Source organism: Citrus sinensis, chromosome 5 (assembly GCF_022201045.2).
Source record: "Citrus sinensis cultivar Valencia sweet orange chromosome 5, DVS_A1.0, whole genome shotgun sequence".
Classification (NCBI taxonomy): Eukaryota; Viridiplantae; Streptophyta; class Magnoliopsida; order Sapindales; family Rutaceae; genus Citrus; species Citrus sinensis.
The window spans coordinates 38,093,621-38,118,476 of NC_068560.1; the positions used below are offsets into that span (position 1 = coordinate 38,093,621).

Sequence of the window (24,856 nt, forward strand, 5' to 3'; positions counted from 1 at the left end):
ATATATTTATTAATTTATGCAATAAATATAAAGAATTTGAAACTCCTTTGACTTATTATTTAAGTTAAAGACAAAATTTGAAAATATCAAAATGAGGATTTTATGGTGTTAATAGCCGAAAGAAAAATTGATTTCTTAGTTTAAGAAATATATTACAACATTTTATGCCATAATGTGGATCATTTTTCAAGCAGCTTAATTTATATGACGAGAAAATACAAGGGATTTTGATACTTTTATCATAAATTTAGAAACCTCACCTTTGTTCACTCTGACAAATACACGAAGAGAGTCAGTAAATGGCGTAGCGTAAAAGAGGGTCCAAAAATAACAATATCTTAAAAATGACGACATTTCTTCCACAAAAAATGAGGACACCTCAACACTGACAGTGAGAGAACGTCGTCTTTGTCCCCCACGCCTATTGTGGTAATTTCCTTATGCGCTCATCTCAAATACACGCCAGTTAATAAAGTCTCCTTTCGGTTTGCCTCTCAAACGAAGAAAGCCAAAGCAAAGGCAAACGCGTTACTTGTTTGAACCTCATTCATTCTCGCAGTTATCGTTCTCAAAGTTCTGCGAGCATGGCCTCACTTTCTGGCATAGACGAAAGCTTGCAATATCCGGTCGCTCGTAGAGACGAGTCCGTTGTTGATGATTATCACGGCGTTAAGATCGTCGATCCTTATAGATGGTAAATGAATATATTATTCAAAATCAGCTTTGACTTTTGACCGAAATTCATTTTTTTTCTTTTTTTCTTTTTTTTTTGGTTTTTGGGGGCAGGCTTGAGGATCCAGATGCGGAAGAGGTCAAAGATTTTGTGCAAAAGCAAGTGGAATTAACAGATTCGGTGCTGAAAAATTGTGACGTGAGGGACAAGCTTCGCGAGAAGATAACAAAGCTGTTTGATAGTCCACGATACGACGCGCCGTTTAAGCGGGGGAATAAGTATTTTTATTTTCATAATACGGGGCTGCAACCACAAAGCGTGCTTTATGTGCAGGATAGCTTGGATGCAAAAGCGAAGGTGTTGCTGGATCCGAATACCCTTAGTGACGATGGAACGGCGGCGTTAATTAAAGTTTCGGTCAGTGAGGATGCTAAGTACTTGGCGTACGCACTTAGTTACAGTGGAAGTGATTGGGCGACTATCAAATTAATGCGCATTGAGGATCAAATTGTTGAAGCTGATGCTTTGTCTTGGGTCTGTTTCTGTTTCTCCCATTCCTTTGGTTATTTTTTTCATTTGACAATATCATTGCTGAATGTACCTACGTACAAGCTTTTCTTATATTTGCGCGGCATATTCTTTTTCTTTTATTTATTTTCACTCGTCAAATCAACTATTTATTCCTTTTGGAGTGTTGTATCACAGTTTAAATTTTCAAGTATTGCTTGGACCCATGATAGCAAAGGATTTTTCTACAGCCGTTACCCAGCTCCCAAGTAAGTGAACTTCACCATTTGGGTTGGCTCAGTAGAATTTGAATTCTTGAATCTGTATTTTAGCTGTAAATTCAACAAACGTTATGGATAATTTATGAATTTTAAACTTTTTTGATTGTGAAATTAAATAAATAGATAAAATATACTTCGCCTGGGTTATTGTATTTGTTTTATGCGTTTATTAATTTTTTTTTTTTAATCCTTAAGTATGAAAATTGTTTTATTCTCTTGTATTATTCTTTAGAGAGGGCAAAGATATGGATGCTGGAACAGAGACTGACTCGAACCTATATCACGAATTTTACTATCATTTTCTGGGCACCAAACAATCGGAAGATATTTTATGCTGGAAAGACCCCGAACATCCCAAGTATATTTTTTCTGGCCATGTTACAGAAGACGGGCAGGTGATTACCTCTTCATAGGTTTAATCTCTTTGCCTATTTTGGATCAAAATGTTGTGTTTGAGTGGTGCCCGTGTTCTTTATTTCTTTTTCTTTTCATTTTTGTTTTCATGGTATGATTGTGCCCTTGTCTGTTCACCTGAAATAGTTAACGCAAAGCTTCATCAATGAAATACCCAAATTTTGGCAAACTAGATATCAAAGGGCACTAAATGGGATATAATGAAGAATAATATAACCTCTCTTCTATAACATTTTTAAAAGTTAATACTCTTTAAAACGAGGTTCATTTGTAATTACTACAGGTCTGGTGGCAATTTAAATTTTAAATACCCATGTTATTCTGTTAAATAAATTATTTACTAGGGATGGTAATTAGTTGGGTTAGATTCAGGTTTGACCGATCATAAAAATAAAAAATCTTACTCTAAAAATCCCCGGTCATTTGAATTAGGCCCGACCAATTAGGGTTAGGGTCGAGTTGGGCTTTTGTCCAAGCCCGAACTTCATAATTTTAAATTTTTTTTTTATATTTAAGTAATTTAATATTTTAAAAAATAGCATAACCTCCCATATATATATATATATATATATATATATATATTAAAATTTAATATAAATAATAAAATACATATAATTTAAAATCATGTTTTATAAAATTATACAAATAATTTTTTTTTAAATTTAAAATTCCGATTAGGTAAAGTCAAGTCAGGTAGAGCCCAAACCCTAATCCAAATTTAATTGGACCTTAATTTTTAGACATAAACCCGACCCAAAACCTTTAAAGTCGGGTCAAAGCTCGAAAAATTTCAGGTTGTCAATTGAGCCAAAATTTAGGCCAGTTATTTTTGTCATTCCTAAAAGCAACTAATACTAAAGTTAATTATATGGGGAATTTATTATAATGCATGACAAATTTTTGTGGAACTCTTGTTGTAATTTAACTTCACATTTTATTCTGTTCTGCAGTATCTTGTCATGTGTATAGAAGAGAACTGTGATCCAGTCAATAAAGTATACTATTGTGACTTGTCTGCACTGCCAGAAGGTTTGGAAGGTTTTAAGAAAAGGGATGGCTTGCTCCCATTTGTTAAGCTAATTGATGGATTCGATGCACAATATGAAGTCATTGCAAATGACGACACCGTATTTACCTTCCTCACCAATAAGGATGCCCCAAAGTATAAAATAATCCGCGTAGATCTCAAGGAGCCAAATGATTGGTTTGAAGTTATCCCAGAGGCTGAAAGAGATGTGCTTGAGTCAGCAACTGCTGTTAATCTTAATCAAATGATTGTGAGTTACTTGAGTGACGTGAAGTATGTTCTTCAGATAAGGGATTTGAAAAATGGTTCCCTGTTGCATCAATTACCAATTGAGATCGGCTCAGTTAATGCGATATCTGCACGTCGTGAAGACAGTGTGGTTTTTATTAGTTTTACTAGTTTCCTTATTCCTGGCATCGTATATCAATGCAATTTAAAAACTGAGACTCCGGAAATGAAGATATTCCGGGAGACTATTATACCTGGATTTGATCGCTCCGAGTTCCATGTTCATCAGGTAGGCGATTGTCGTTTGTTTGTTAACACTGGATGATGCTAGCTTTCTGATTTTATTGTTCAATCTGTCTCAAGTTGTCTTGTTATTTGCTTTATTTTCGTGGGCTTCATTCTTTTTTTTTGCCAAACTGCATTTTGTTCGGTGTTTGATTTGGGTTTCTCATTTCTAGGTTTTTGTGCCTAGCAAGGACGGTAGTACTAAGATACCAATGTTCATTGTATCCAAAAAGAATATTAAATTGGATGGATCGCACCCATGTTTATTGTATGGATATGGTGGATTTAACATCAGTGTGACACCTTCATTCAGTGTCAGTCGTACTATTCTCATGAGGCATCTTGGTGCGGTCTTCTGCATTGCCAACATCCGAGGTGGTGGAGAGTATGGAGAGGAGTGGCATAAAGGAGGTGCACTTGCAAAAAAGCAGAATTGCTTTGACGACTTTATTTCTGCATCCGAGTATCTAATATCTGCTGGTTATACCCAGTCCAGAAAGTTGTGTATTGAAGGGGGGAGCAATGGCGGGCTTCTTGTTGGGGCTTGCATAAATCAGGTGGACTATTTAAGTGGCTTTGTAATTTTCAGTTTTCTCTTATTATTATCGTATTGAATTCATAAAATTAGGAGTGGGCACGGGTCGGGTTGCTCAACCCGACCCAACCCACATGTAGAACGGATTGAAATTTTTCAACCCAACCCGACCTAACCTGCAGTTTTGCGGGTTGGGTCGGGTTGGGTTGATTGGGTTAGACTTTTAAAAAAATTTATTTTTATGGTATAATTAAATAGTGAACAAAAATAAATAAATAAATTAAAAAAATTAAAAAATACAAATATTAAAATCTTTAGAACAAATCTAACATTTCAAAGTTTTTATATTTATATTTTTTAATTTTTATATGAAATATCAAAATTTATATAATAATTTTTATATACATACGGGTTGACCGGTTGGATTAGGTTGATTGGATTGAGTTTTTGACAAAATTTATTGTTATAGTCTAATTAAAATAATGAACAAAAATAAATAAATAAATTAGATAAACAAAAAAAATGTAAATATTAAAATCCTTAAAACAAATCCAACATTTCAAAATTTTTATATTTATATTTTTTTTAATTTTTATATAAAATATCAAAATTCATATAATAATTTATATATATATATATACATGTTGACAAGTTGGGTTGGGTTAAAAATTTTTAACCCAACCCAACCCGCAAAAAATCACACGAGTTGGGTCGGGTTCACGGGTTGTGCGGGTTGATGCCCACCCCTACATAAAATAGCATTGGTAATTTTTGTTTCCCTTCTGTTGCAGAGACCTGATCTTTTTGGTTGTGCTCTGGCTCATGTTGGTGTAATGGACATGCTTCGGTACCACAAGTTTACCATAGGTTAGTTTAAATCTTTTTAGCTTAGCAATAGACAAGTTTAACTATTTTAACCATATGTACTCATGAAGGTTTTTCTTTGTAGGTCATGCATGGGTTTCCGATTTTGGTTGTTCAGAGGAAGAGGAAGAGTTCTATTGGCTAATCAAGTGAGTAAAACCTTGTTCTCTGTCTAAAAATGTTGTGTATTCGTGATAGGCTTTTATGTACTTCAGTCCAAAGTTATAAATCTATGACATATTAGACATTTTACACACACGATCTAGCAATTGAAAAACCTTTTTCCCTTGGAAAACTTAAAACTGTGTAGAAATGGTTAACTTTGGTCAATTTCTCAGAATGTTCAGCCATTTCCTCTTCTTCGTCTCTTATGGGGTCAAGAACTTTTGCTGCTTTGATTTTAGAATATTATTTTTGTCAGCCTTACATAACACCTTATGTCGTTTGATCACTTATCAACGTCAACATAAAATGTGCTCTCTTGTTTCTTGAAAACTGATTAGTGTCTGACTTACTTTCCGCTTCTCCTTTTTTGTAAGCTATTAGTTTATATGCTCATTTTATTTTCTGTAGGTACTCCCCACTACATAATGTGAGAAGACCATGGGAACAGAACCCTGACAAACCTTTTCAGTACCCATCTACCCTACTGTTGACAGCCGATCATGATGATCGTGTTGTGCCTTTGCACTCGTTGAAGTTATTGGCGGTGAGTCCTTACATATTGTTTTGTTGTCTTATATTTTTTGCATTTATTTCTTCCTCTGCAAAGCCTATGCCTACGCATGGTTAGCTTGTGATGATCATGTGAGACTATTTTATGTTTCATGCGTTCTATTTATTCTCAGACTATGCAATATGTTTTATGCACGAGCTTGGAGAATAGCCCTCAGACCAATCCAATAATTGGTCGCATTGAGCGCAAGGCTGGACATGGAGTTGGACTTCCAACACAGAAAATGGTAAATTTAATCTTCTTTTTACTCAGTTTTTGTGTAATTGATTCCTTATTTACTATTTTGCCTTGGCCTTCCATATATTACTGCAGATTGATGAAGCTGCTGATCGCTATGGCTTCATGGCAAAAATGTTAGGAGCTTCTTGGGTTGAGTAACTGACGTAGATCTCACAGAATGAAAATGTTGGTGGTAGGAAAAGTTTTGGAACCAGAGTTATTACTCTCGTTTCTTTTCTTTTTTTTTTTTTTTTTTTTGTTAACGAATATGATGGAACTTTTTTTAAAAATGAGTAATGGTAGACATATTTGATTTTGTTTTAAATTTTATTTTGAATGACGTAGCATGTAATTTGTTTGTCATCCATTAAGTTGTTAATAAATAAATTAATTGTATTATCTTACTAATCGATTAACAAATGCCATATCATTTGAAATAGATTTTTAGGACAAAAGTTTGGGATATATAACATTACTTATAAATAAAAAGTCCTAAATCCAATATTTAGGACAACACTTAAGAATTAAGATTGAACCAATTAAAAAAAAATTACTGATTTCTCTACGGGTATAATAAAAAACAAATAAAACATAGAAGCATAACATTATTGGTAATGTGAACTCAAATGATTTCCAAATGAAAACACGAAACATAAACTAATTTTTGAGTGGCAAAGAGAGGAGTAGTATCAATATTATCCAATCATTTGCTTATTTCGGCAAAATGTCTCAGAAACATTAGCACAAACTCTTATGAAATCGATTAACAAAAATTAACAGATATTCCACCAAGCTAAGGTAAAAGACACTCCAGGCGGCCAGTGATAAAATCAATGTACCGTCACAGGTAATGAACCAACTGCATGTAGTGATATATCTAACAAATACAACAATCCATCGATGACACAAGAGGATCAATAAATTGAGTGTGCTGTAACGTGCAAAGATTAAGGAGAAAAGTTTACCACAGGTTAGTCCAGGAGGATATAATTAAGAATTTTGTTCAGTTACTACACGTTTAAAATATATTATAATTTTAAACATTCACATAACAATAAATAGCATCCCAACTATAATATTTATTGATGATATTTATATTCTTCAACGAGTTTTCAAGTTTTTAAAATGATACATGATAGTTTTATCATCAATGGATGGTTTAGATAGCATACACTTAGTGTTGGCAATATAGCAACAAAAGTCATGGATGGGTGAGATTTGGTGACATATCTATAGTTTGCTTTTGTTACTTGTTGGTTTTTCTGTGATGATGAAATTATAATATCTAAGTTTAGGGTATGTTTATGTTAGTTGTTTATTTTAATCTCTATCAATAAAATAAAATTGAAAAGAAAAATGTCATTTCTAATTTTTTTTTTTTTTTGTGAATTAGTACTTATTAGGGTGGGTAATACATTTTGTAAAATTAAAATAAGTAATTAAATTCTAAAGATATGGGCTTTTAGATATGGGGCAAGGTGAAACTTTTCAGAATCAGCTAGGAAATTTTCGTAGTTTCAATACCTAGAAAGAGCACTTTTCCAATGCCCTACCCCGGTCCTGTACTGAAAAATCTGGAATTATAACTATATATAGTTATGCATTTATTAGTGAGATTTACTTTGGAGGTCATAACTCATACGTGGGTTTTTTATTTTTGTTGTTCCATTCTCACCGGGAATGATTCTTCTCTTTTATTCGATTTCATCAAGGGTCGACGAAGTTGAGATTGAGGAAGAATACCAGCTTCAACTTATGTTATGTTTACCCAGGACGGTGCGGCAGGGGGACAAGGGATGGTGTCCATGATAATTGCGGACCCAGTGGCAAAAGACAGAGGTGCAGGAAGAGTTTCCATTGGCCAATCAAGTAAGTAAACCTTGTTCTATGTCTAAAAGTGAAACAGGAAGCCAAGCTCAGTATTTTGTATGGTGGAGCTGGGTTATTGGCCTACTCGCTTTAGCATCAACTCTCCCTCTCACACTGTCAAGCAGAAAACGTTCTGCTTCTCCATCGGTATTATATTCTAAGCATAGATGCATGTACCTCACAGTTGATGATTATTTGGTATTGGGTTATTATGCTCATTTTACCACATTTATTTCCCTAGATACTCACCATTGCATATTGTGAAAGTCGGAAACAGCACCCTAATAAGCCTTGCCGTCAACCATCCACCACGCTGTCAACGGCTGATCCGACATGACCGAGGTGTGCCTTTGTGCTTGTTGAAGTTATTGTCGGCGAGTCGTTAATATGAATTATAGTTTCAATGACATTTCTTGTTTTCTTTGATTAATTTCAGAGCAAAGCATATGCCTATGTTGCGGTTAGCTTACTGTGAATCAATGAATGACTATTTTGTGCTCTTCACGATTTATTCTGATTCCTTTGCAGTGATTTTTGTTAACTTTTGTTGCATGTCAGTGAAATTGACCGCCGATCGCTCGCGGGTTCCATTTATTCTCAGACTATGCAATATGTTTCGTGGAGAATAGCCAGACCAACACAATAATTGGTCGCATCGATTGTAAGTCTGTTCATGGATCAGGAAGCTCAACAAAGAAACTAGTAATGCTTAATTTTATCGTCACTCAGTTTTTTGTGTCGACTGTAGTAGATGCCTTACCGTCGACTGCAGATAGATGAATGGGCTGATCGCTATTGCTCATGGCAAAAGATGTTGGGTGCTTCCTGGATCGAGTAGATGATTTACAACTCAATATACAAATAAACAAAGGGTTATTTCCACCTAACCCCCAAATCTTTCAACATTTTCCACGGTGCACCCAAACTTTTCGACGTTTTCCACCGCACACCCAATTCCGTTAATTTGACCGTTATTTTAACGGAGCTATTTAAAAGTTAATGAAATATCTGAAATACCCCTTATCTTGAATTAAAAAAGAATAAAATGAGATAAAATATTAACCCAATAATTAATATTTACATTAAAAATTCTTAATTAAAAGTAATTAATAATAATACCATCAATTAACTTATCAAATAAATTTAATTTATCATTGTCAAATAATATTTAGGGCATGATCTTCCAAATTTGCCCTTTGACAGTTAGAATAAACGATCAAATTAACACATAAGAAATGACCGTGTTTCAGATTGCCTTGTTCAAGTGAAACACATAAGAAATTACCATAGTTCAGATACCAAGGCAATCTGAAACTGATTCTGAAGAACTGCACACAACCTCATTCAGTTAGGAAACAGTTCATTTTTACATCTGTAACATCAAGTTGCAGGATCTCTGCTCTGCAGCCTAGAATTGATCCAATGCTGCAGAAGAACAGAAAAAAAAATTCAAAATAAATTAAAGAAAAATGATATTCGGCCATGACAGAAACGATGGCACTGTAGTATGAAAAATGCCGTAAGTTTCTGTGTACTGGTGCTGTAACATGAACAGTATCCTATTTTCTATCTTGGTGGTCTTGATTGTGTCCAAATATCAGTACTCTAAACAAAATGCCAGCGCACGATAACAAAAATGAACCGGAACAAGGATTTTTGTCATAACACTATTTAAACATGTTTTGTACCTTGGATTGGTGCGCCCAAGATCCCCATGAACAAATTCCTTGATATATGTTCCAGCCTGCAATTTCCATCCCATCATTACTATTTCGTGGTAAAATGTAGGCCAAGGGCTCAGAGGTAGAAAATTTCACTCAGGTAATCAAAGCAAGAAAATAACTTTTATTTTCCCCTTTTTCCCCCTGGGCGCTAGGGAGGCAAGCAAATTGGTAAAAATAATATCTGAAGAGTGTAAACCCTCATTTCCTTTTGATAAGATTCTAAAGGCCAAATGTGGCTCAGCTGCTACTCATTACTCACACCAACCATACAGCAGAATGCATATAGTCAAAAGGCTTTCTGGTCTACACTTCTACTCAAGCTCCATAGGATTGCACTGCAAATAACAATTTCATGTGTGATAAACAGTTCAGAGATGAAAATATTACCTGGGTACACATGTGCAAAAGGAAATACTGAGAGCTTCCAGCAATCTTTTCAATTTTCATCCTAAAGTTAGAAGAAAGAAATTGGAAATAAGCAGAGATAGGCTATGAAACATGTTAAATGATTGCGGAACTATACAAAGACTATGCTACATAATAGGTAATTGGAGAGACTCAAACCAATTTATAATCTTTTCACGTTCTAATGGACTTCGACGGTGAAGCACCCTGATTGGAGTTTTCTGCAAAATTTGCTGCATGAGACAGAGAACAAGAAAATGATTGAGAACTTTGTATCAATGGAATGATATGCTACTGGTTCAATTTCATTTACGCTTTGAAAAGTAAAATAAAATGGGAAATTCAAGGGTATTTCAATAAATTGCAAACTTCTTTGGGCTCTGGTCATGGCAGTAATCATGTTCTTTTTTGTTCATCCAAAATCTTGGTGTGGAACCTAACACAATGCACACATGAGGGACAGAAACATGTTTTGTGCTAACTTTCAGCAAAATCAGAGCAAGCAGTACATCAACTAGAATGTGAAATATCAGCAAATTTACAGTATGGACAATCGGCGCTACTTTGTAGTTTCGACCTGTGTGAACCTAACTGGACCAACCACTTAGATAAACTGGTGTAGCTTGGATTCTACTTCATTGCAGAAGAAGAGCAAGACGAGAACAGGAATTGCATAGCCAAAAAGACATAATGTAGAATATATTAGCATACGATTAGAAGATATCATGTTGCACTCCCTGCCCACTGTTTAGATAGCAAATGAAAGTAACAAATGAAACTTGCATAACATCTCACTGTTTCCTTGAGAGAAGATATGGTCTGAAAGTCTTCATCCTGAAGCGGGCGAGAGATCCACACTAATGCAGCATATTGCTTCTGCATAACAATAGGCCTAATCCAGGTCATCACTTCCAAATAAATTCACACTCCCAAGCAACAATAGCAGGATGAACTACTATGTTCGATTAATTAGCAAAAGTAACCTGCTTCTCTGCTTCTCCTTCACGCATCAAGGTCCAACCCTGACTGCCTACTATTTTAAGATTCTTTACTCTAACCTGCAGTGTTGAATGAAGTTAACCATAATCATCTACAAATCAGGAGAGAAAAATACACCACATTAAATTTTACATCTGACTTACTAATTTATTTTCCAAGCTATTTATCTTAGATTCTATTTCTTTCACAAGCAACTCAGATGGTACTTCACGTGCATTTTGTATCTCAAACAGAAAAGGCCTACCTGAGCCTAACATCCGAACCTGGAAAAAGAAATTAATTTTTATGAGGAAATTATTTGCTGATCTCAAACAAATATTGAACATAAAGCATATCTTCATTACATCTATATCTTCTCTACCAGCAGCATGAAACTTGTAACTGTCACCCCGACACATAGGAAGAATGTTACCACCTATAATCTCCTGAGGAGTAAGCATATGAAAGTTAGTTCATGAACCTCATTTGCGATGTTAACGCCATCAGCAGAGGAAATACCTCAATAGATGCTTCTCCCATTCTTTCCTCATCAATAATCCAGCGTGTTTGACTCACATTTCTCGAGTACTGCAATATACATGAAAAAAGAAAGAAAAACATTAAGATAAAAGAAAAGGTTAAATTGCAAAGTGCAAAGTTACGTGTTAGAATCCTCTCTGATTTAAACTTGATCTAGAAAAGTTCCTTTGCCAGGTTAATATAGCTTCAACTTATTCTCAGTGTTGTAAACAAAGCAATTTCATGAAGAATATCCTTTATCCCCATATTCATGAACTACATACAAGCCCCTCCAAACTTGAGAAGATCTGGTTCCTCCAAACTTGACATACCTTCAGATATCTTCCACCAAAGTAGATAGGAGTCCGGAAGCAAAGACACTCCAAGCGGCAAGGTTCATTGACCTACGAAGAAATCCAAACCAGATAAAATGCACTACCACGTCAAAGATAATGAACAACGAAATGTCTGTTACAACAAACAAAAGCAATAATCAATCAAAAACATAAAACCAATCCATTTTTTCGAATTGTAAAGAAAGTCCTAGAAAATGTAAGTCATTTATCTATTAATTACAAAGTAGCTGCTGCCACATAAGTCAATCGAACTTTCTTTCCAAGTCAGCTGGAAAGAGCAACATTTTCCAATTTTCTCTTTAATCCAGTAGAACTAATTATGAGTTCACAACTGCAAATTCTAAAATGATTCAAAACATAGCAAACAGACCAAACATTTTCCAAGCGAAAACTATTGGTTGAAACAAAGTAAAAACCACCTTTTTTAAGGGGAATTCATGGGTCTCAGAAGGTTCATTATCTTGCAAACCATTAGAGGACTTTTCATCAACTGGAATCACTTCTGTTGTAGAAACAACAGAATTTTCAACACCTGTAATAGCTGACTTATCTTTGACAGTGTCCAAGCAGTTCTTAGCATCTGTATCAATCAATGAAGATTTACAAATTTAGTGCCATATAAAATTTCATTTTTTTCTAATAAAATGTAAATGTAAAATGTTTATTTCCAATAGCAATGTCATTAGTCTCTGCATAAATAAATATGACTTGCCTACTTTCCTTCTTTTGCAGCCCTCAATTTTCTCTACAAAGTTCTGGATTCTTATTGACGCCTCAACACGACTGTATGTCAAACGAATGTGGAAAGTACTTATACCACATTTAACATCCTGCAAAACTTTCATACAATGAAGGATTAACAGGAAACAAGTATTTTAAATGTCTGCACTGTTCTAAACAACAGAAAATTCCAGTCTATGGCAAAAGAAATTCCTTGTTCCTTAGGAATACCATGGAAGAACTCATTACTTATTGTAAATAGATGTAAGGATTTTCACAGGTGACATTACCTAATGCAGAACCAATTGAAAGAAAACATATTTAATTACCAGCAATGTCTCAAGAGGATTTGTTAAAGCAAATTTTAAAGCATCCTTTGTAGAACTGCATTCAGAAATTGATCTATCTTTGAACCACGCTTCAGATCTATATTTTCTTTTCACATACAAACTAAGCTTATTTTCATTCTCGAGGATTGTTGGCGGCATAGAAACTTCAAGAGAAAAGCTATCAATCTGATGTCCTTCTTTCTTTACTAGTTCGGCAATTGCAACCGCAAAATCACAAGCACTCTCATTTTCCACCACCCTCTCTTTATCACCACAGTAAGTAAATTGTAAGATACCCAAGCAACTTCTGCAAATGTTTGGCTCAACACTGCTAATATTTTGGTGTAAGTCTGCTTGTTCTCCTAGAACATGACATAATAGTGATTTGACCGAGAGTGAGGAACAAATAGGAACTTGCATTCCAAATAGGCGAAAAATGCATCTCAGGCACACCTGCAATATAGAAAATTAGGTTAATCATAAAGAAACTAAACCCTAAGCAACTAATTTTCAATTTTGTAATCAAACTATTAATAGTGCTGTAAAATGACTGACTAACAAAACTAATTTGACAGGTTTATAAAAAAAATTCTTTAACAATTGAAAGATGATAAAGACGAAGATAAGCACGAACCTCTTTGGACAATAAGTCCTTTACGGCGTCAGTAGGCAAGAACTGAACGGCGTCGTTCAGAAGCTTCTCGTTTTTGTCTTCGTCGGTAGGGTTACGCTCCACGTCGGCGGAGGTAGCATGCGACTCCGAGGCGCTGTTAGTGGGCGCGTCTTCGGTTTCGTTCGCCATTTGAAACTGTTCGTCGATTAAAAATGGCGGCAGTCTCAGTTAACTCCTTAGTTTAGTTCAGTGAGTTGCAGCCTTCAGTAACAGGCAGTTTCCACCGTAGCCGGACCCAACTCAAATAATAGGAAATAATTAAAGAATACAATCACGACAAAACCATGGTTTAAAAAAAAAAAAAAGATTATTTTAAGAGAAATCACAGATTTAACTTAAATAATTTTATTTTTCTCATAAAAAAATTCTCAAAATTTACTAAAAGAATTAAAAAATTTATCACGATTTTGTTTCATTTGTCCTAGACCAGTAACTGTAAGTTGCGGATAATATCTGTTAAGTTCTCCGTTAAAATAAAAAATATTTTTGAAATTTAACTTCGCTGCGAAGCTTATGTCATAAGCCTAATGATAAGAAATTTAATGAATATATACTTTTTCCTTAAAATAATTTTTATTTGAATATAATTATCTCGGAAATGAATTTTCCTTAAAACAATTTTGGAAATACACTAAGATAACAGCCGTCTTAGTTAACTTAATTTTAACACATTAATATCTTGTTGAATTGTTCACGCTATTTTTTTTTTTTTAAATTAAGTTTTCTTCATGACAATAAAATCTCAATTTGAAAACAATTGGCTTGGAATTGGAAACGCACTCACACGTCTAAGGAGGAGATTGATTGATTAGCATCGAGCTAAATGGAAAAAGAAGAAAAATCATGTGTACTAGTAATATCTAAAAATTAAGGTATTTCCATTAATTTATTCATGTAAAATGCGACAGCTTTGAATGCCTTAACCAATATACTGTTCTCTTCCAACAATAACTAGCATCAATTATTTAGACCATATGAAAAGAGAGAGTAAAAACATGTAATACAACAACAAATGAAATTACAGCGATGAAGCTAAACGATGAACATCTACAAAGCCAGAGAGCACACTTCGATTTCGCTCTTTTACCTTTACCTGATAAATGACCCTGCAGGTTAAAACACAAAAAAAATCAGAAGTGTACTCAGCACACACATAAAAAGTTAAATGTAAAGTTATTACTCTTGTTAATCCAAAGAGAAACGAAAATACACCTCAAGCCTTGAAGCCACATTTCCGTGACCAAAGTTTCACCAGGGTACACATGTAAAAGGAATCGGCTGAATATATTCTTGACCATGTTTGGATCCCCTCTACAAATAAATTTGATGATTGCCCTAACTGCAAACCCCATTGTACACAGCCCATGCAATATTGGCCGAGAGAAACTTCAACACAGAATGTAACACCATTAGAAATGCCAAGTCTAATAGTGAAAGTAGTAATTAACTAATTCAGTTTTGTAATTATGATTGAGTACTGACCCAGCAGCTTTTGCAACCATAGGATCTGAATGAAGAGGATTATAATCACCAGATAGCCTATACACCAATGCCTGCAGATGGTATAGCAAAGCTTCAACCAGAGAATCTCATATGGAAAGTTCATTAGTTTACTCATGCACCACCCAAGAGAAAGTTCTTATAACACATGAATATTAAGAATTAGATTATACATACTCTCATCAATTCAACACAAGAGTTCAAATATAAAAAACTTTGAATTCCAGCAATAATGAAATTTGATGCTACATGCCTGAGATGGTTGGGTATAATCCTCAAATACTGCAAAAGGTTGACTTTTAGGGATTTTCACAACTGAAACAGGGATAGTTTGATATTTTGAGTAGGAAAATGGTTGAGATGAATTTGAAAAGCCGCCAGCACCCCGCAGAAAGGCAGTCATCCTGCAGAATATTATCCTTCCCGAGTCAATAGAATGGCAGGACCTTTTTCTTCATTCTTTCAATAAAAAGCATATGACATGACAACATTAGAATGGGATGTTTCAGGAAGGACTCACCGATTCATGCATAACAGTTCACCAGATTCTGCATTGTAACTTTTGGTTTCAATCTCAAGGATAGCAGCTTTACCTGTAAATAAATCAACACAGGAAATAGAGAAACATCAAAATAATTGCACAAAATATATCACAACCATTCTCCCTCACCCAGCAGGATAAAAGATGATAGCCCCAAAAAATCAGTCATTTTTAAGCTTTACGCATACATACATTTCACAAGAAGATAAAAAAACATTTCAGATCAAATCCATATAGAAGATTTGAGATTTTGGGGTTGCAATGAATTTTTCTTCAAAAGAAAAGAGCAGTACAACCAACTCATCAGTACTGATTGTACATGTAGACGGACTCAAAGACCACTAAAACATTTACCACACGGTAACTGGGGCACCCCTAATTTAAGCTCCCTTTATTTAAGTAAAAAACTCTGTTAACACAAGTTGTTTTACCCTTATCATGCAATCCGGCAATACATGCTTCATTTCGTATCTGCATCAATAATATCATAAATTAGTTCATTTAGTGTACCTCAACACAACAAAACAGAGAAGTATGAGAATGGAAACAATTAAAAAGTGCTCCTGATGAAAGGGCATACAGAAGCGCTAGAAGGAAATGGCTTATACAGTTCCATGTATTGTTGTCCATGCAGCAAAAGTCGTGGATCATGTCTGTTATGTTGCAACAACATAAACCAGAAATGCAATTAGTTTTTCATTCAGTATGTAAGAATGAAATGAATATAACAAACCAATGAGTTTATTAAGAAAACAGTTTGATTTCTTTCTTTTGAAGTATTTGATAAAACTTATAAATGATACAGAAAATGGGATAAGTTAAAATAGCAACAAAAAATCAAGTAAGCTTACTGCAGTCCTGGAAGATCTATGGCACCACTTGGCTCCAATTCAAATGAAAACAAAGCAGAAAATGTGGGCAAGACCTACAAAGTGGAAAGCATGACAATGGATCAAAATCCCCACAATAAACTGTAATGTCTATTAGCTAGCATTCCAACAACGTAATGCTATTTAGTCATTCATATTCAGAAAATTAGTTTATTACTGTAATCAAGATCAAGATCAAGATGCTTTCCTCCCACATTGGCCTGACCAGAAAAAACAAAACCAAGATGATACATGCATATAATGTTGTCAACAATAGGAAATCCATCATTTTACTTTATTTTCTTTAGCCTTTACTCAAACTCCTGAACAAAAACTAAATCCCTCCCAAGGTTGCTGTTAGTGGGACGGTAATCCAATACATTATTTGACTACAGGCAACTTTAGTACTTTATTAAACTAGTAGTACCCTCTAAATACAAAACTGACCAAATTAATCATAAGCTTGATAATTCAATACCTGGATGAACTGCTGCCCATTTTCATGATACACATATTTGAGCTCATCAGCATCCACAGCATCCCGTCCACACGCTCCAACACCCAAGGCATAGATCGCAGCATCTCTGTTCGCAAAACAAACTTATTTCTATCATGCATTACCCTCATATGCGTATGAGTATAATATGGCACCAGAGCCAATGAATGGTTAGTAACAGTGAATACATTCCATGGACCACAGGAAAAGGTCAACCGTGGAGGAATTCTTACCTTTCAGTGTAAGTGAATGTCTTCTGCTAGTGCAATCCATTGCGTCCAATGATGTATATATATTTGTGCAACAAAGGATAAGGAAAAAAGGGGGAAAAAGAATTAGTTAGAAACAGACGTTCTAAATTAATACGCAAGTGTAAAAAATGATTGGTTAAAAAAGAAAAATGCTATAAGTTGAAGAAGAAGAAGAATTAAAAATTGGAAGAAGAAATACCTCGGGGAGTTTTTGAGAGAGGAGGAGCTCTGGATTGATACCTGAACTTTTCGCCATGGAAGCCCCTCTTAAGATTGAAAGTGGCTTTTCAATTTCTGCTCAAAAGCGTTTTCAAAAGTGAATTCACTATGTGCTTTTGATTCTGAAATAAATAGCATTTAAAGGATTTTGATACTGCGATAAGTAGTTAAAAGAAATATTGGCCGGGATAAGATTGAAATGGAAATATTGACAAAGTTGAATTTTCTCGCAGGGATGCGATGGCGATGACGCTGACGCAACGGATCACTGTAAATGACAAAGTCTTGCTGAAGTGGGTCCGTTAGCCATACTTCCCATTCACGCACGGCACGTCTGTTAGCGGCCTAGTCTTGCGTGTGCATACCATGTACACGTTGTATTTAGAATGGAATTAACACGAGAGAGGCAGAGGCAGAGGCAGATGGTAAAATTATAAAAGTAAATAGAAGGTAGCAAATTACGTCATCCCTCTCAGGATTTTTCATTTGTGCGGTGAGAATGGGAGAGATTGAAACGGTTTGTTAAGGATAATCCACGTATTAAAATTTTTCAATAATAGTCGTAACGGGATTCTAATAACAATAAAAGTCGGTAGCCGGACTTAAGGATCTCTCTAAGTTACATGCATGTAACTTACAACCCTCTCACATGAATAGTGAGTGGACCCACATTATCTACTATTCATGTGAGAGGGTTGTAAGTTACATGCATGTAACTTAGCATTAGCCCGGACTTAAATCTACACCCCAAACTTTCAAGCCGCAAATTCTACCTTCGTATTTACAAAGGCGTATTGGAATTTGGAAGGCTAACATATCGATAAAATGTCTTGGTTAAGATAGAGATACTCAACGGCCTGTCCTGGGTTAACACTGAGCGGAGCGGACATACTTCAATGTTCGCATTTATCCGTTAAAACCTTGCAAAGTAGTGAATATAAATTAAAAGGTCACATGGCAAAATAGCAAATAAATGCAAAGACAACTTACATAAAACCTTTCATTAAAATAGTGTAGAATTCATCTTCATAGATTTTACGTCGATGTCTACTATAATATGAAAAGAAAATAACATGTTATTTTGCATCAAAATCCAGACTATGAGTCGTAAATAGTATACGCCGATGCATACTATTTACACTTGTCGTTTATATAAATAAAGTGGATGTCAAGTCGTCTCTGAATATGCTAAAAAAATGACATTTAGTTTTGGAATTTATTGACAAACCACATATCATCTGGGACCTGTTTTGCCAAAGTTAATGGTAATTTTTTTTTCATTTTTTTTTTGTAAAGTGCAAGATTTTTGTAAGGAAAAAAAAAAGAAACATTTCCAGGTAAATTTACTACCTCTGATTTTATTTTGAATTAGCTAATAGCCTTTGAGTTTTCTAATTTTAGTTTTATAAACGGTCTCTCTAATTACCATTAACTTTAATTTTCTATTTTTCTTTCTTATAAAGATTATTGTTGTAAAATCTAGTTTAGATACAATAAGTCGTTTATTTTTCAACAACACACCAATATCTTAAATTTTTAATTTGCAAGCAGGCAACAGATGACAAGTCGGCTTTAGGAGAAAATCCAAACAACCTGCCCTCCTGTCATTATAGGGAAAGACGACGTGTCGTCCCTTTTATTAATGTAAATGACAGGCACAAATGGTAAGCGCAGAGCCAGTGCGCACCATTTCCCACTCATCACGGCTTTTTATAAAAAAAACGACGTGTCATTTGCATCGATTTTCGTCAGACGTGTTGTCATCTTTGTGTTTCATTCATCAGCTACACTTCATCCACTAGGATGAATTCCACATGATTTTAAAATATAGTAAGAGGTCGTTTGTTTTTTTTTTAAATTAAATAAATGCAAACACGACTTTACATAAAACCTTTCAAGTCCTATAAATAATTAAATACCATTTATCCGTTTTCTGTAGTTACCATCTGCATTTTATCCGTTGGTTTCCTAAAGACAGTAACCCAGATCTTGAAAATGGCAAACGAGGAAGAAGCAAAGCTCCCCATCAAAAAGTTCCACTTAAGGAATAGATAATACAGTGGTTCCGGGACACTGCAATTTATGGTAACGTAGGGAACTAGGGATAACATCAATCGATCACTGACGAGAGTTCCCGAGCCAACACCAAAACTACAGATCCATTACATTAGTTGCGGACAGCTAAAACACTTTCACCAGCCACAAACACAGCCGCCTACATTGCTTTTTAAACAAAACTAAAAGCAAACCAACAAAATTTAATGTTTAGCAAAATAAACACATTGAAATCCAACATTAAGAATACAGTACTTGTTTGTAAGAAGATGCCCAAATAGTTTGTTACTACCAAAAATGTTTCCACCAACCAAACAATCTGACATGATATCTTTACATCCTATCTTCTCTTCTCCTTGGCGCACAAGTGATAATTTCATCAACTCTGAGAATCATCTCGGCAGCCTCAGTTGCTGAAAGCAGTACAGCCTGCTTAACTTTGAATGATTCAGAAATCCCCAACTCAGCCATATCTCCTACCTGCCATTATTTAAAACAGCAACAACCACGGTAAGGGTTATAGACTAGAAATGTTTTTCATGCACATCCTCTGTTAGAAAAATTACAGGGAGGTGATAAACTAAAAAAAGAAAAAAAAAACATTGCAGTGTCTATATTTCCGCCAAGGGAGTACTATGAGATTACTATGGCAGAAATAGCACTCGAAACCCAGAGCAAACAACATTCGAATTCCTCAATTTCAGAACTTACAGATCCAGAGATAACGTCAATGCCTGCAGGGCATCCTTCCTTCTGGTGCTCTGCACGGAGCTGAGCTATCAACTCAGCACTGTCTAGACCAGCATTGTCAGCAATGGTTGTTGGAATGGCAACAAGTGCCCGTGAGAAAGCCTCAATGGCATGGGACTTTTTCCCAGGAGTCTTACGTGCCAGCTCATCCACTTCCTTGGCCATAACCATCTCAGGCCATCCACCTCCAAACAAAACCCTGCTGTCATTGACTGTCTGAGACAGCACACACAAGGCATCATGCAGAGACCGCTCAGCCTCGTCAAGCACATGATGGCTGCCAAAAAAAATGAACATAATAAAATAAGACATTAAAGAAAAAGTCAGCACATAATACTCACAAGCAATTAGGCCCTAGATATATCCAAAAAAGCATATATGCCAAAAGCTAGATCAAACGAACACTATAAAAAAGAATGTAACATAAAGTACCTTGCACCTCTCAACACTATGGTACAAGCCTGACCCATTTCAACACCAGAAAAGTGGATCAACTTGTCCTCGCCAATCATAATTTCCTCAATAAGCTTGCAGTGCCCAAGCTTAACTGACTCTGGATTATCAAAGGTTGATGCAATTTCACCACCAGTTACTAAAGCCAGACGCTCTATACCATCAAAATCAGCATGCTCAATTGCAAGTATACCCGCATCTGCAAAGAGTTCCTCTGGAAAATTGTAAATCAACTGCCTATTAACGAAGCAGTTAATCCCATGAGCTATTATCTTTTGCACCTTTTCTCTCATTTTTTGCTTCTCTGCACCTTCTATCTCAGCGGCCTTTGACATTGAATCAACACGAACACGTGCCCCATAAATCTTCACTTTATCTGTATCCATTGCAGTATTTGCCACCAGTATTTTTGCATTCTCTATACGTTTTGGTTGTCCAATGCCAATTTTCTTGTCAAGAATGAATCTGAAAAAGTTCCATAAGTAAAATTCATAAAATCAACCAGATGTCAGACAGAGAGATATATCCAATGAACAAAATTACACAAAAGCATATACATCGTGTAAGTTATCTAAACTATTCCTTCCAACAGATTCTGCTTCAGTTGATATCTCAGATACTTTTAAGCACAATTATGCACATTTCTACATGGTGTGCAAACCTAATATAACAAATTGGATATTCGGCACAATCAATAACACTATAACAAGATAGTTTTTGTGCCCCACCCCTCATCTAGAAAGGAATCCTTCAGTGATCCTCCAGGCTTCTTGATAATTTGGATGGACTCTAAATTTGTGCTGCCCTGCAATTCGTAAGATCATGGTCAGAAGAAATCCAGAAAGAAAACATAAAAATCAAACATAACATGCAGAATAGTAAAGGGGCTGTCCAGAGAATGTAAGACAACATTTTAAAATCCTATCTGAAAAATATGACAGTGTTCCTATTCTCCAAAATGTAGAATAGTAAAGGGGCTGTCCAGAGAATGTAATACAACATTTTAAATACTGATCTGCATGAATCAAGTATCTCCAAGTGATAGTTTAATATGTTTGAGTGTTTCTCAGTGTAGCTTATCATGAAAAGTGTGTCAGACATGAGCATGTGTTTCAATTGATTCTTAAACTACTTGATATATAAAACGTATTACCTTAAGCCTCATAACAGCATCCACAGCCAGTTGACCAAAATGTTCTTTATCCTGTGAGAGAATTTTTGAACTCAAAGTAGTCATCGCAATCTTCATCAAGTCTGACTTGAATGTTTCTGCATTATTCAGTAATGTCATGAATTAATCACAAATAGTAGTTCAAAAAAATTAATAACGATAATAATAAAGAATTCAAGGTCATCATGGTAATTTGAGGTATTCATAGTATTTTGACCACAAATTACAACCAAAAAATCTCATTCATGTCCAATTATCATCTAAAGAAATGTGTATTGACAAGTTGTCGGGAAGAATGGAAACAGAGGAATTATGTCAAATAAAAAGCTTTAGACAATGCTTCACATGGGTAAACAAATCAATCACCTGCATTCTCTTTGTTATCCACAACCTTTTGCAACAAAGCATCGCGAGCGCATTCAGCTGCCATCCGGAAACCTAAACAACAAAAGAATCATCAGCAGAAATGCTATTATCATCTGCATTTCAGATGGCATAATAATAAAATTATAAGGAAAATACAAAAAAAGAAATCTTCAATACCCATGCACACTGCATTACTAATTTTGTGAGGGATAGATTTCTGATATACAAAACATAAAGGAAAATTGATCATACACAAATATATATCTTTTTGTTTACCATATTATAAGGGATGCTAGACAAGATTTTCTACTACCATTCACATCTGTCCTTAAAATTATACAAAACAACAATGCATAGAAACAGAATTGCTACTAAAAATATTGCCTGCTCCATGAAATGATCAAGAAATATCACTGTTAAACCACAATAAGCAAACTTAGAATGGTAGCACAAGGTATAATATTTCCATAAAGATGAGACTTGCAATACAGTAAAACAACCACAAAAGCAAATATTTGAAATATAATTTCAAATATTGGATCACAATACCACATGAAATAAAAAAAGCTCTCATAAGTAACTTCTATTACAAGACCAAAAAAATTAAAAAAAAAAGGAAGAAGTATCAATGCACTAGCAGAAGCCTAGAGGAAACCTGATATTATGGTCATTGGGTGAATCTTAGCAGCCACCAGCTTCTCTGCCTCCCTCAGAAGCTCCCCAGCCAAAACAACAACTGAAGTTGTCCCATCACCAACTTCATCATCCTGAACCTTAGAGATGTCTGACCCTTGATTAAGGATCATAAAGCAAAGGAAGAAGGAATAATCTTTTTTCTATGGGTTATGTGTAACTATTCTACTGGCGTGGCTAATTGCACCACTTAAAGAGTTTTTCCTGAAAAAATGCTTACACAGTTTTTTCTTTTTCTTTTTTTCCAGGAAAACAAAATAAACATCAGCCCACCATTACAACAAATCAACAGTAATACATTAACCCACCATTGCAGCAAATCAACAGTAATAAGGATACCAACAAGGACTTTAGCAGCTGGATTATCAATGTGTAGGGACTTAAGTATAGTGGCCCCGTCATTCGTAACAGTGACTTCACGTCCTCTGCCGGTTGACTGTAGAATTTTATCCTACATGGATGATTTACAGCAACCAGATAGTTAATAGAAAGGTAGGATAAAGGCTACTACTGAAGTATTTTAATCTTGAGCAATATTCATGGTAGCAAGTGACCTTACCATTCCCTTTGGCCCTAAGGTTGTCTTAACCAAGTCAGCAATTGCCATTGCACCAACAAATGATGCCTACAAAAATAAATAAATAAACAAACATGATTATTCCACAAAAGCATAAGGAAAAACAATTTAGGAGTTAACGCATTCCAACAAATTAAAAAGGAAAAAAAGAATCCCCACAATGTCCTCTAAATGAAAAAAAAAATTTGTTTTCTAGACAATATTATCCAGGAATATGTTATCAAATGAATATTGTATGTACGCCTCCAGTCATGCTTAAGAAACACAAATATACATCATCCAATATCCCAGTAGCCAAGTACTCACCATTCTGGCACGCTCTCCTTTCTCTTCGTTAGCTTCATCTCTAAAAATTCTCTCTACCTGAGAAAACAATCACCAGCCACGTTTGAAAGAGAGCCAAAAAGCAAAAAAAGGTAAACATAAAACAATCACAAACTGCTATGCTGTGAAACATACCCCCATCGAAGAAAATGTAAATGAAGGCAACTAAAACCTGGATGCTAAAATGAAACCCTGAAAAAGGCAATCGAGAAGTTAACATATATTTGCCAATAAACACGTAATCGGATCTTAAATGCTCCATAAATAAACCCTAATATTTCGTAATAATTATTGAAACATATTCGCTCACATTTACTTGTAGTCAACTACAAAATGGGTAGAGAATGCTAACAAATAACAACATTATTCAACAGTTTTTTGCATTTCCCCATTTTCCCGGGAGACAAACAGAAGTACGAGTTCAACAAGTACCGATACCGTGCAATAAAAAAATGAAACTGAAACCCTAACTTAAACAAAACCCTAGAAAGTTAAAGATAGAGTAAGTAAGCTGCCTGATCTTAAACCGGTGATGTTCGACCCTGCTAGGTTTTGATACTCGGATCCCGCCGAAACTGAAGAGTGTTGTGTTTTAGGCTTCGCTTTTCTACAAGTTTTTTTTGATTCAGTGTGGCAGTGTGTATTTTTATCCATAGAATCGACCTCTGTTACACGCGCAAAAGATTGACTTTGTCAGTCAAACGTCAATAACTAAAAGACCGGAGTAGCTGTCGTAGGATTAAGTGGCCACGGGAAGGAGAAGGGAGCAATAATAATGGATGGGCTAATGCGCATAGAATCTTGTGGATTATTTTATAATTCCCTTTAATTTGTTTGCCGAAGTTTCCCGAATTTATTGAAAAATTTTATGTAGGCTCTGAAGCGAATTTACTTACATACCACTACTTAGCAAATATTAGGGCTTGTTTCGATGAATTTTTTAAAAGTAGTTATTTTAATAAATTAATTTTTAAGAATAATTAAGAAATTATTTTTTATAAACAGTCTATTAGATTAACCACCATGACTTTTAAAGTTTATATTATAACTTTAACATTTTAATAAAAGATAATTATGTTTTTTTTCATAAATCCTGCTATATAAAAAAAATTAAACTTATGTCTATTTTAATCCTTATATAATAAAATAATATTTTTATAATAAAAATATTTAAATACATATACTATTTTTTTAAACCCCCGTCAACCGCAATAACACAATTTATGAAACACTAAACTACTTTTTTAAT

The 24,856-nt window shown here is 34.9% G+C and overlaps 4 protein-coding genes across 5 annotated transcripts; 1 reads left to right on the top strand and 3 right to left on the bottom strand.

The window, feature by feature from the left end:
• The first annotated feature begins 299 nt into the window (after positions 1-299).
• LOC102627435 (uncharacterized) lies at positions 300-6,173 on the top strand. Its single transcript, XM_006473678.4, has 12 exons — positions 300-304; positions 476-694; positions 787-1,207; positions 1,379-1,449; positions 1,694-1,856; positions 2,826-3,419; positions 3,589-3,972; positions 4,742-4,817; positions 4,900-4,963; positions 5,388-5,523; positions 5,663-5,776; positions 5,863-6,173. The coding sequence occupies exons 1-12, from the start codon at positions 300-302 to the stop codon at positions 5,926-5,928; spliced, it is 2,313 nt and encodes a 770-aa protein (XP_006473741.2). The 3' UTR covers positions 5,929-6,173.
• Positions 6,174-8,744: 2,571 nt separating this feature from the next.
• On the bottom strand, positions 8,745-13,609 carry LOC102627927 (uncharacterized). 2 transcript variants are annotated; one of them, XM_006473679.4, is made up of 14 exons: positions 13,304-13,609; positions 12,670-13,122; positions 12,333-12,450; positions 12,040-12,200; positions 11,597-11,668; positions 11,265-11,333; positions 11,111-11,191; positions 10,910-11,029; positions 10,751-10,825; positions 10,551-10,643; positions 9,927-10,000; positions 9,750-9,810; positions 9,327-9,382; positions 8,745-9,063 (listed from the first exon to the last, which is right to left on the bottom strand). In XM_006473679.4, exons 1-14 carry the CDS (start codon positions 13,469-13,471, stop codon positions 8,979-8,981), a joined length of 1,686 nt encoding a protein of 561 aa, XP_006473742.1. In that variant the 5' UTR covers positions 13,472-13,609; the 3' UTR covers positions 8,745-8,978. The 2 variants fall into 2 exon arrangements, with proteins under 2 accessions (XP_006473742.1, XP_006473743.1); XM_006473680.4 differs by having other exon boundaries at positions 10,563-10,643; positions 13,304-13,607.
• Positions 13,610-14,201: 592 nt separating this feature from the next.
• On the bottom strand, positions 14,202-17,548 carry LOC102628415 (enoyl-CoA hydratase 2, peroxisomal). Its single transcript, XM_006473681.4, has 11 exons — positions 17,199-17,548; positions 16,982-17,004; positions 16,731-16,836; positions 16,235-16,308; positions 15,964-16,036; positions 15,815-15,854; positions 15,363-15,435; positions 15,096-15,246; positions 14,825-14,895; positions 14,555-14,728; positions 14,202-14,448 (listed from the first exon to the last, which is right to left on the bottom strand). Exons 1-11 carry the CDS (start codon positions 17,253-17,255, stop codon positions 14,361-14,363), a joined length of 930 nt encoding a protein of 309 aa, XP_006473744.2. The 5' UTR covers positions 17,256-17,548; the 3' UTR covers positions 14,202-14,360.
• A 1,659-nt stretch (positions 17,549-19,207) lies between these two features.
• On the bottom strand, positions 19,208-24,304 carry LOC102628718 (T-complex protein 1 subunit beta). Its single transcript, XM_006473682.3, has 12 exons — positions 24,123-24,304; positions 23,743-23,799; positions 23,590-23,646; positions 23,266-23,331; positions 23,046-23,157; positions 22,669-22,797; positions 22,014-22,085; positions 21,630-21,745; positions 21,205-21,281; positions 20,456-20,941; positions 19,985-20,300; positions 19,208-19,753 (listed from the first exon to the last, which is right to left on the bottom strand). The coding sequence occupies exons 2-12, from the start codon at positions 23,746-23,748 to the stop codon at positions 19,607-19,609; spliced, it is 1,584 nt and encodes a 527-aa protein (XP_006473745.2). The 5' UTR covers positions 23,749-23,799; positions 24,123-24,304; the 3' UTR covers positions 19,208-19,606.
• Between the last annotated feature and the right edge of the window lie 552 nt (positions 24,305-24,856).

Excerpts from the sequence above, each read along its gene's own strand:
- LOC102627435 (XM_006473678.4), top strand. Across the intron at positions 695-786 it reads ATCGTCGATCCTTATAGATG|GCTTGAGGATCCAGATGCGG; the intron begins GTAAATGAATAT and ends TTTTGGGGGCAG. Across the intron at positions 1,208-1,378 it reads AAGCTGATGCTTTGTCTTGG|TTTAAATTTTCAAGTATTGC; the intron begins GTCTGTTTCTGT and ends GTTGTATCACAG.
- LOC102627927 (XM_006473679.4), bottom strand. The coding sequence starts at position 13,471 with ATGGCGAACGAAACCGAAGACGCGCCCACTAACAGCGCCTCGGAGTCG. Across the intron at positions 11,669-12,039 it reads ATGAATTCCCCTTAAAAAAG|GTCAATGAACCTTGCCGCTT; the intron begins GTGGTTTTTACT and ends ATTTCTTCGTAG. Across the intron at positions 9,383-9,749 it reads TTTTGCACATGTGTACCCAG|GCTGGAACATATATCAAGGA; the intron begins GTAATATTTTCA and ends TGGAAATTGCAG.
- LOC102628415 (XM_006473681.4), bottom strand. The coding sequence starts at position 17,255 with ATGGCGAAAAGTTCAGGTATCAATCCAGAGCTCCTCCTCTCTCAAAAA. Across the intron at positions 14,896-15,095 it reads ATTATACCCAACCATCTCAG|GCATTGGTGTATAGGCTATC; the intron begins GCATGTAGCATC and ends TACCATCTGCAG. Across the intron at positions 14,729-14,824 it reads ATGGTTGCAAAAGCTGCTGG|TTTCTCTCGGCCAATATTGC; the intron begins GTCAGTACTCAA and ends TCTGTGTTGAAG.
- LOC102628718 (XM_006473682.3), bottom strand. Across the intron at positions 22,086-22,668 it reads CCCAATGACCATAATATCAG|GTTTCCGGATGGCAGCTGAA; the intron begins GTTTCCTCTAGG and ends TTTGTTGTTTAG. Across the intron at positions 20,942-21,204 it reads GATTCCTTTCTAGATGAGGG|ATTCATTCTTGACAAGAAAA; the intron begins GTGGGGCACAAA and ends GAACTTTTTCAG.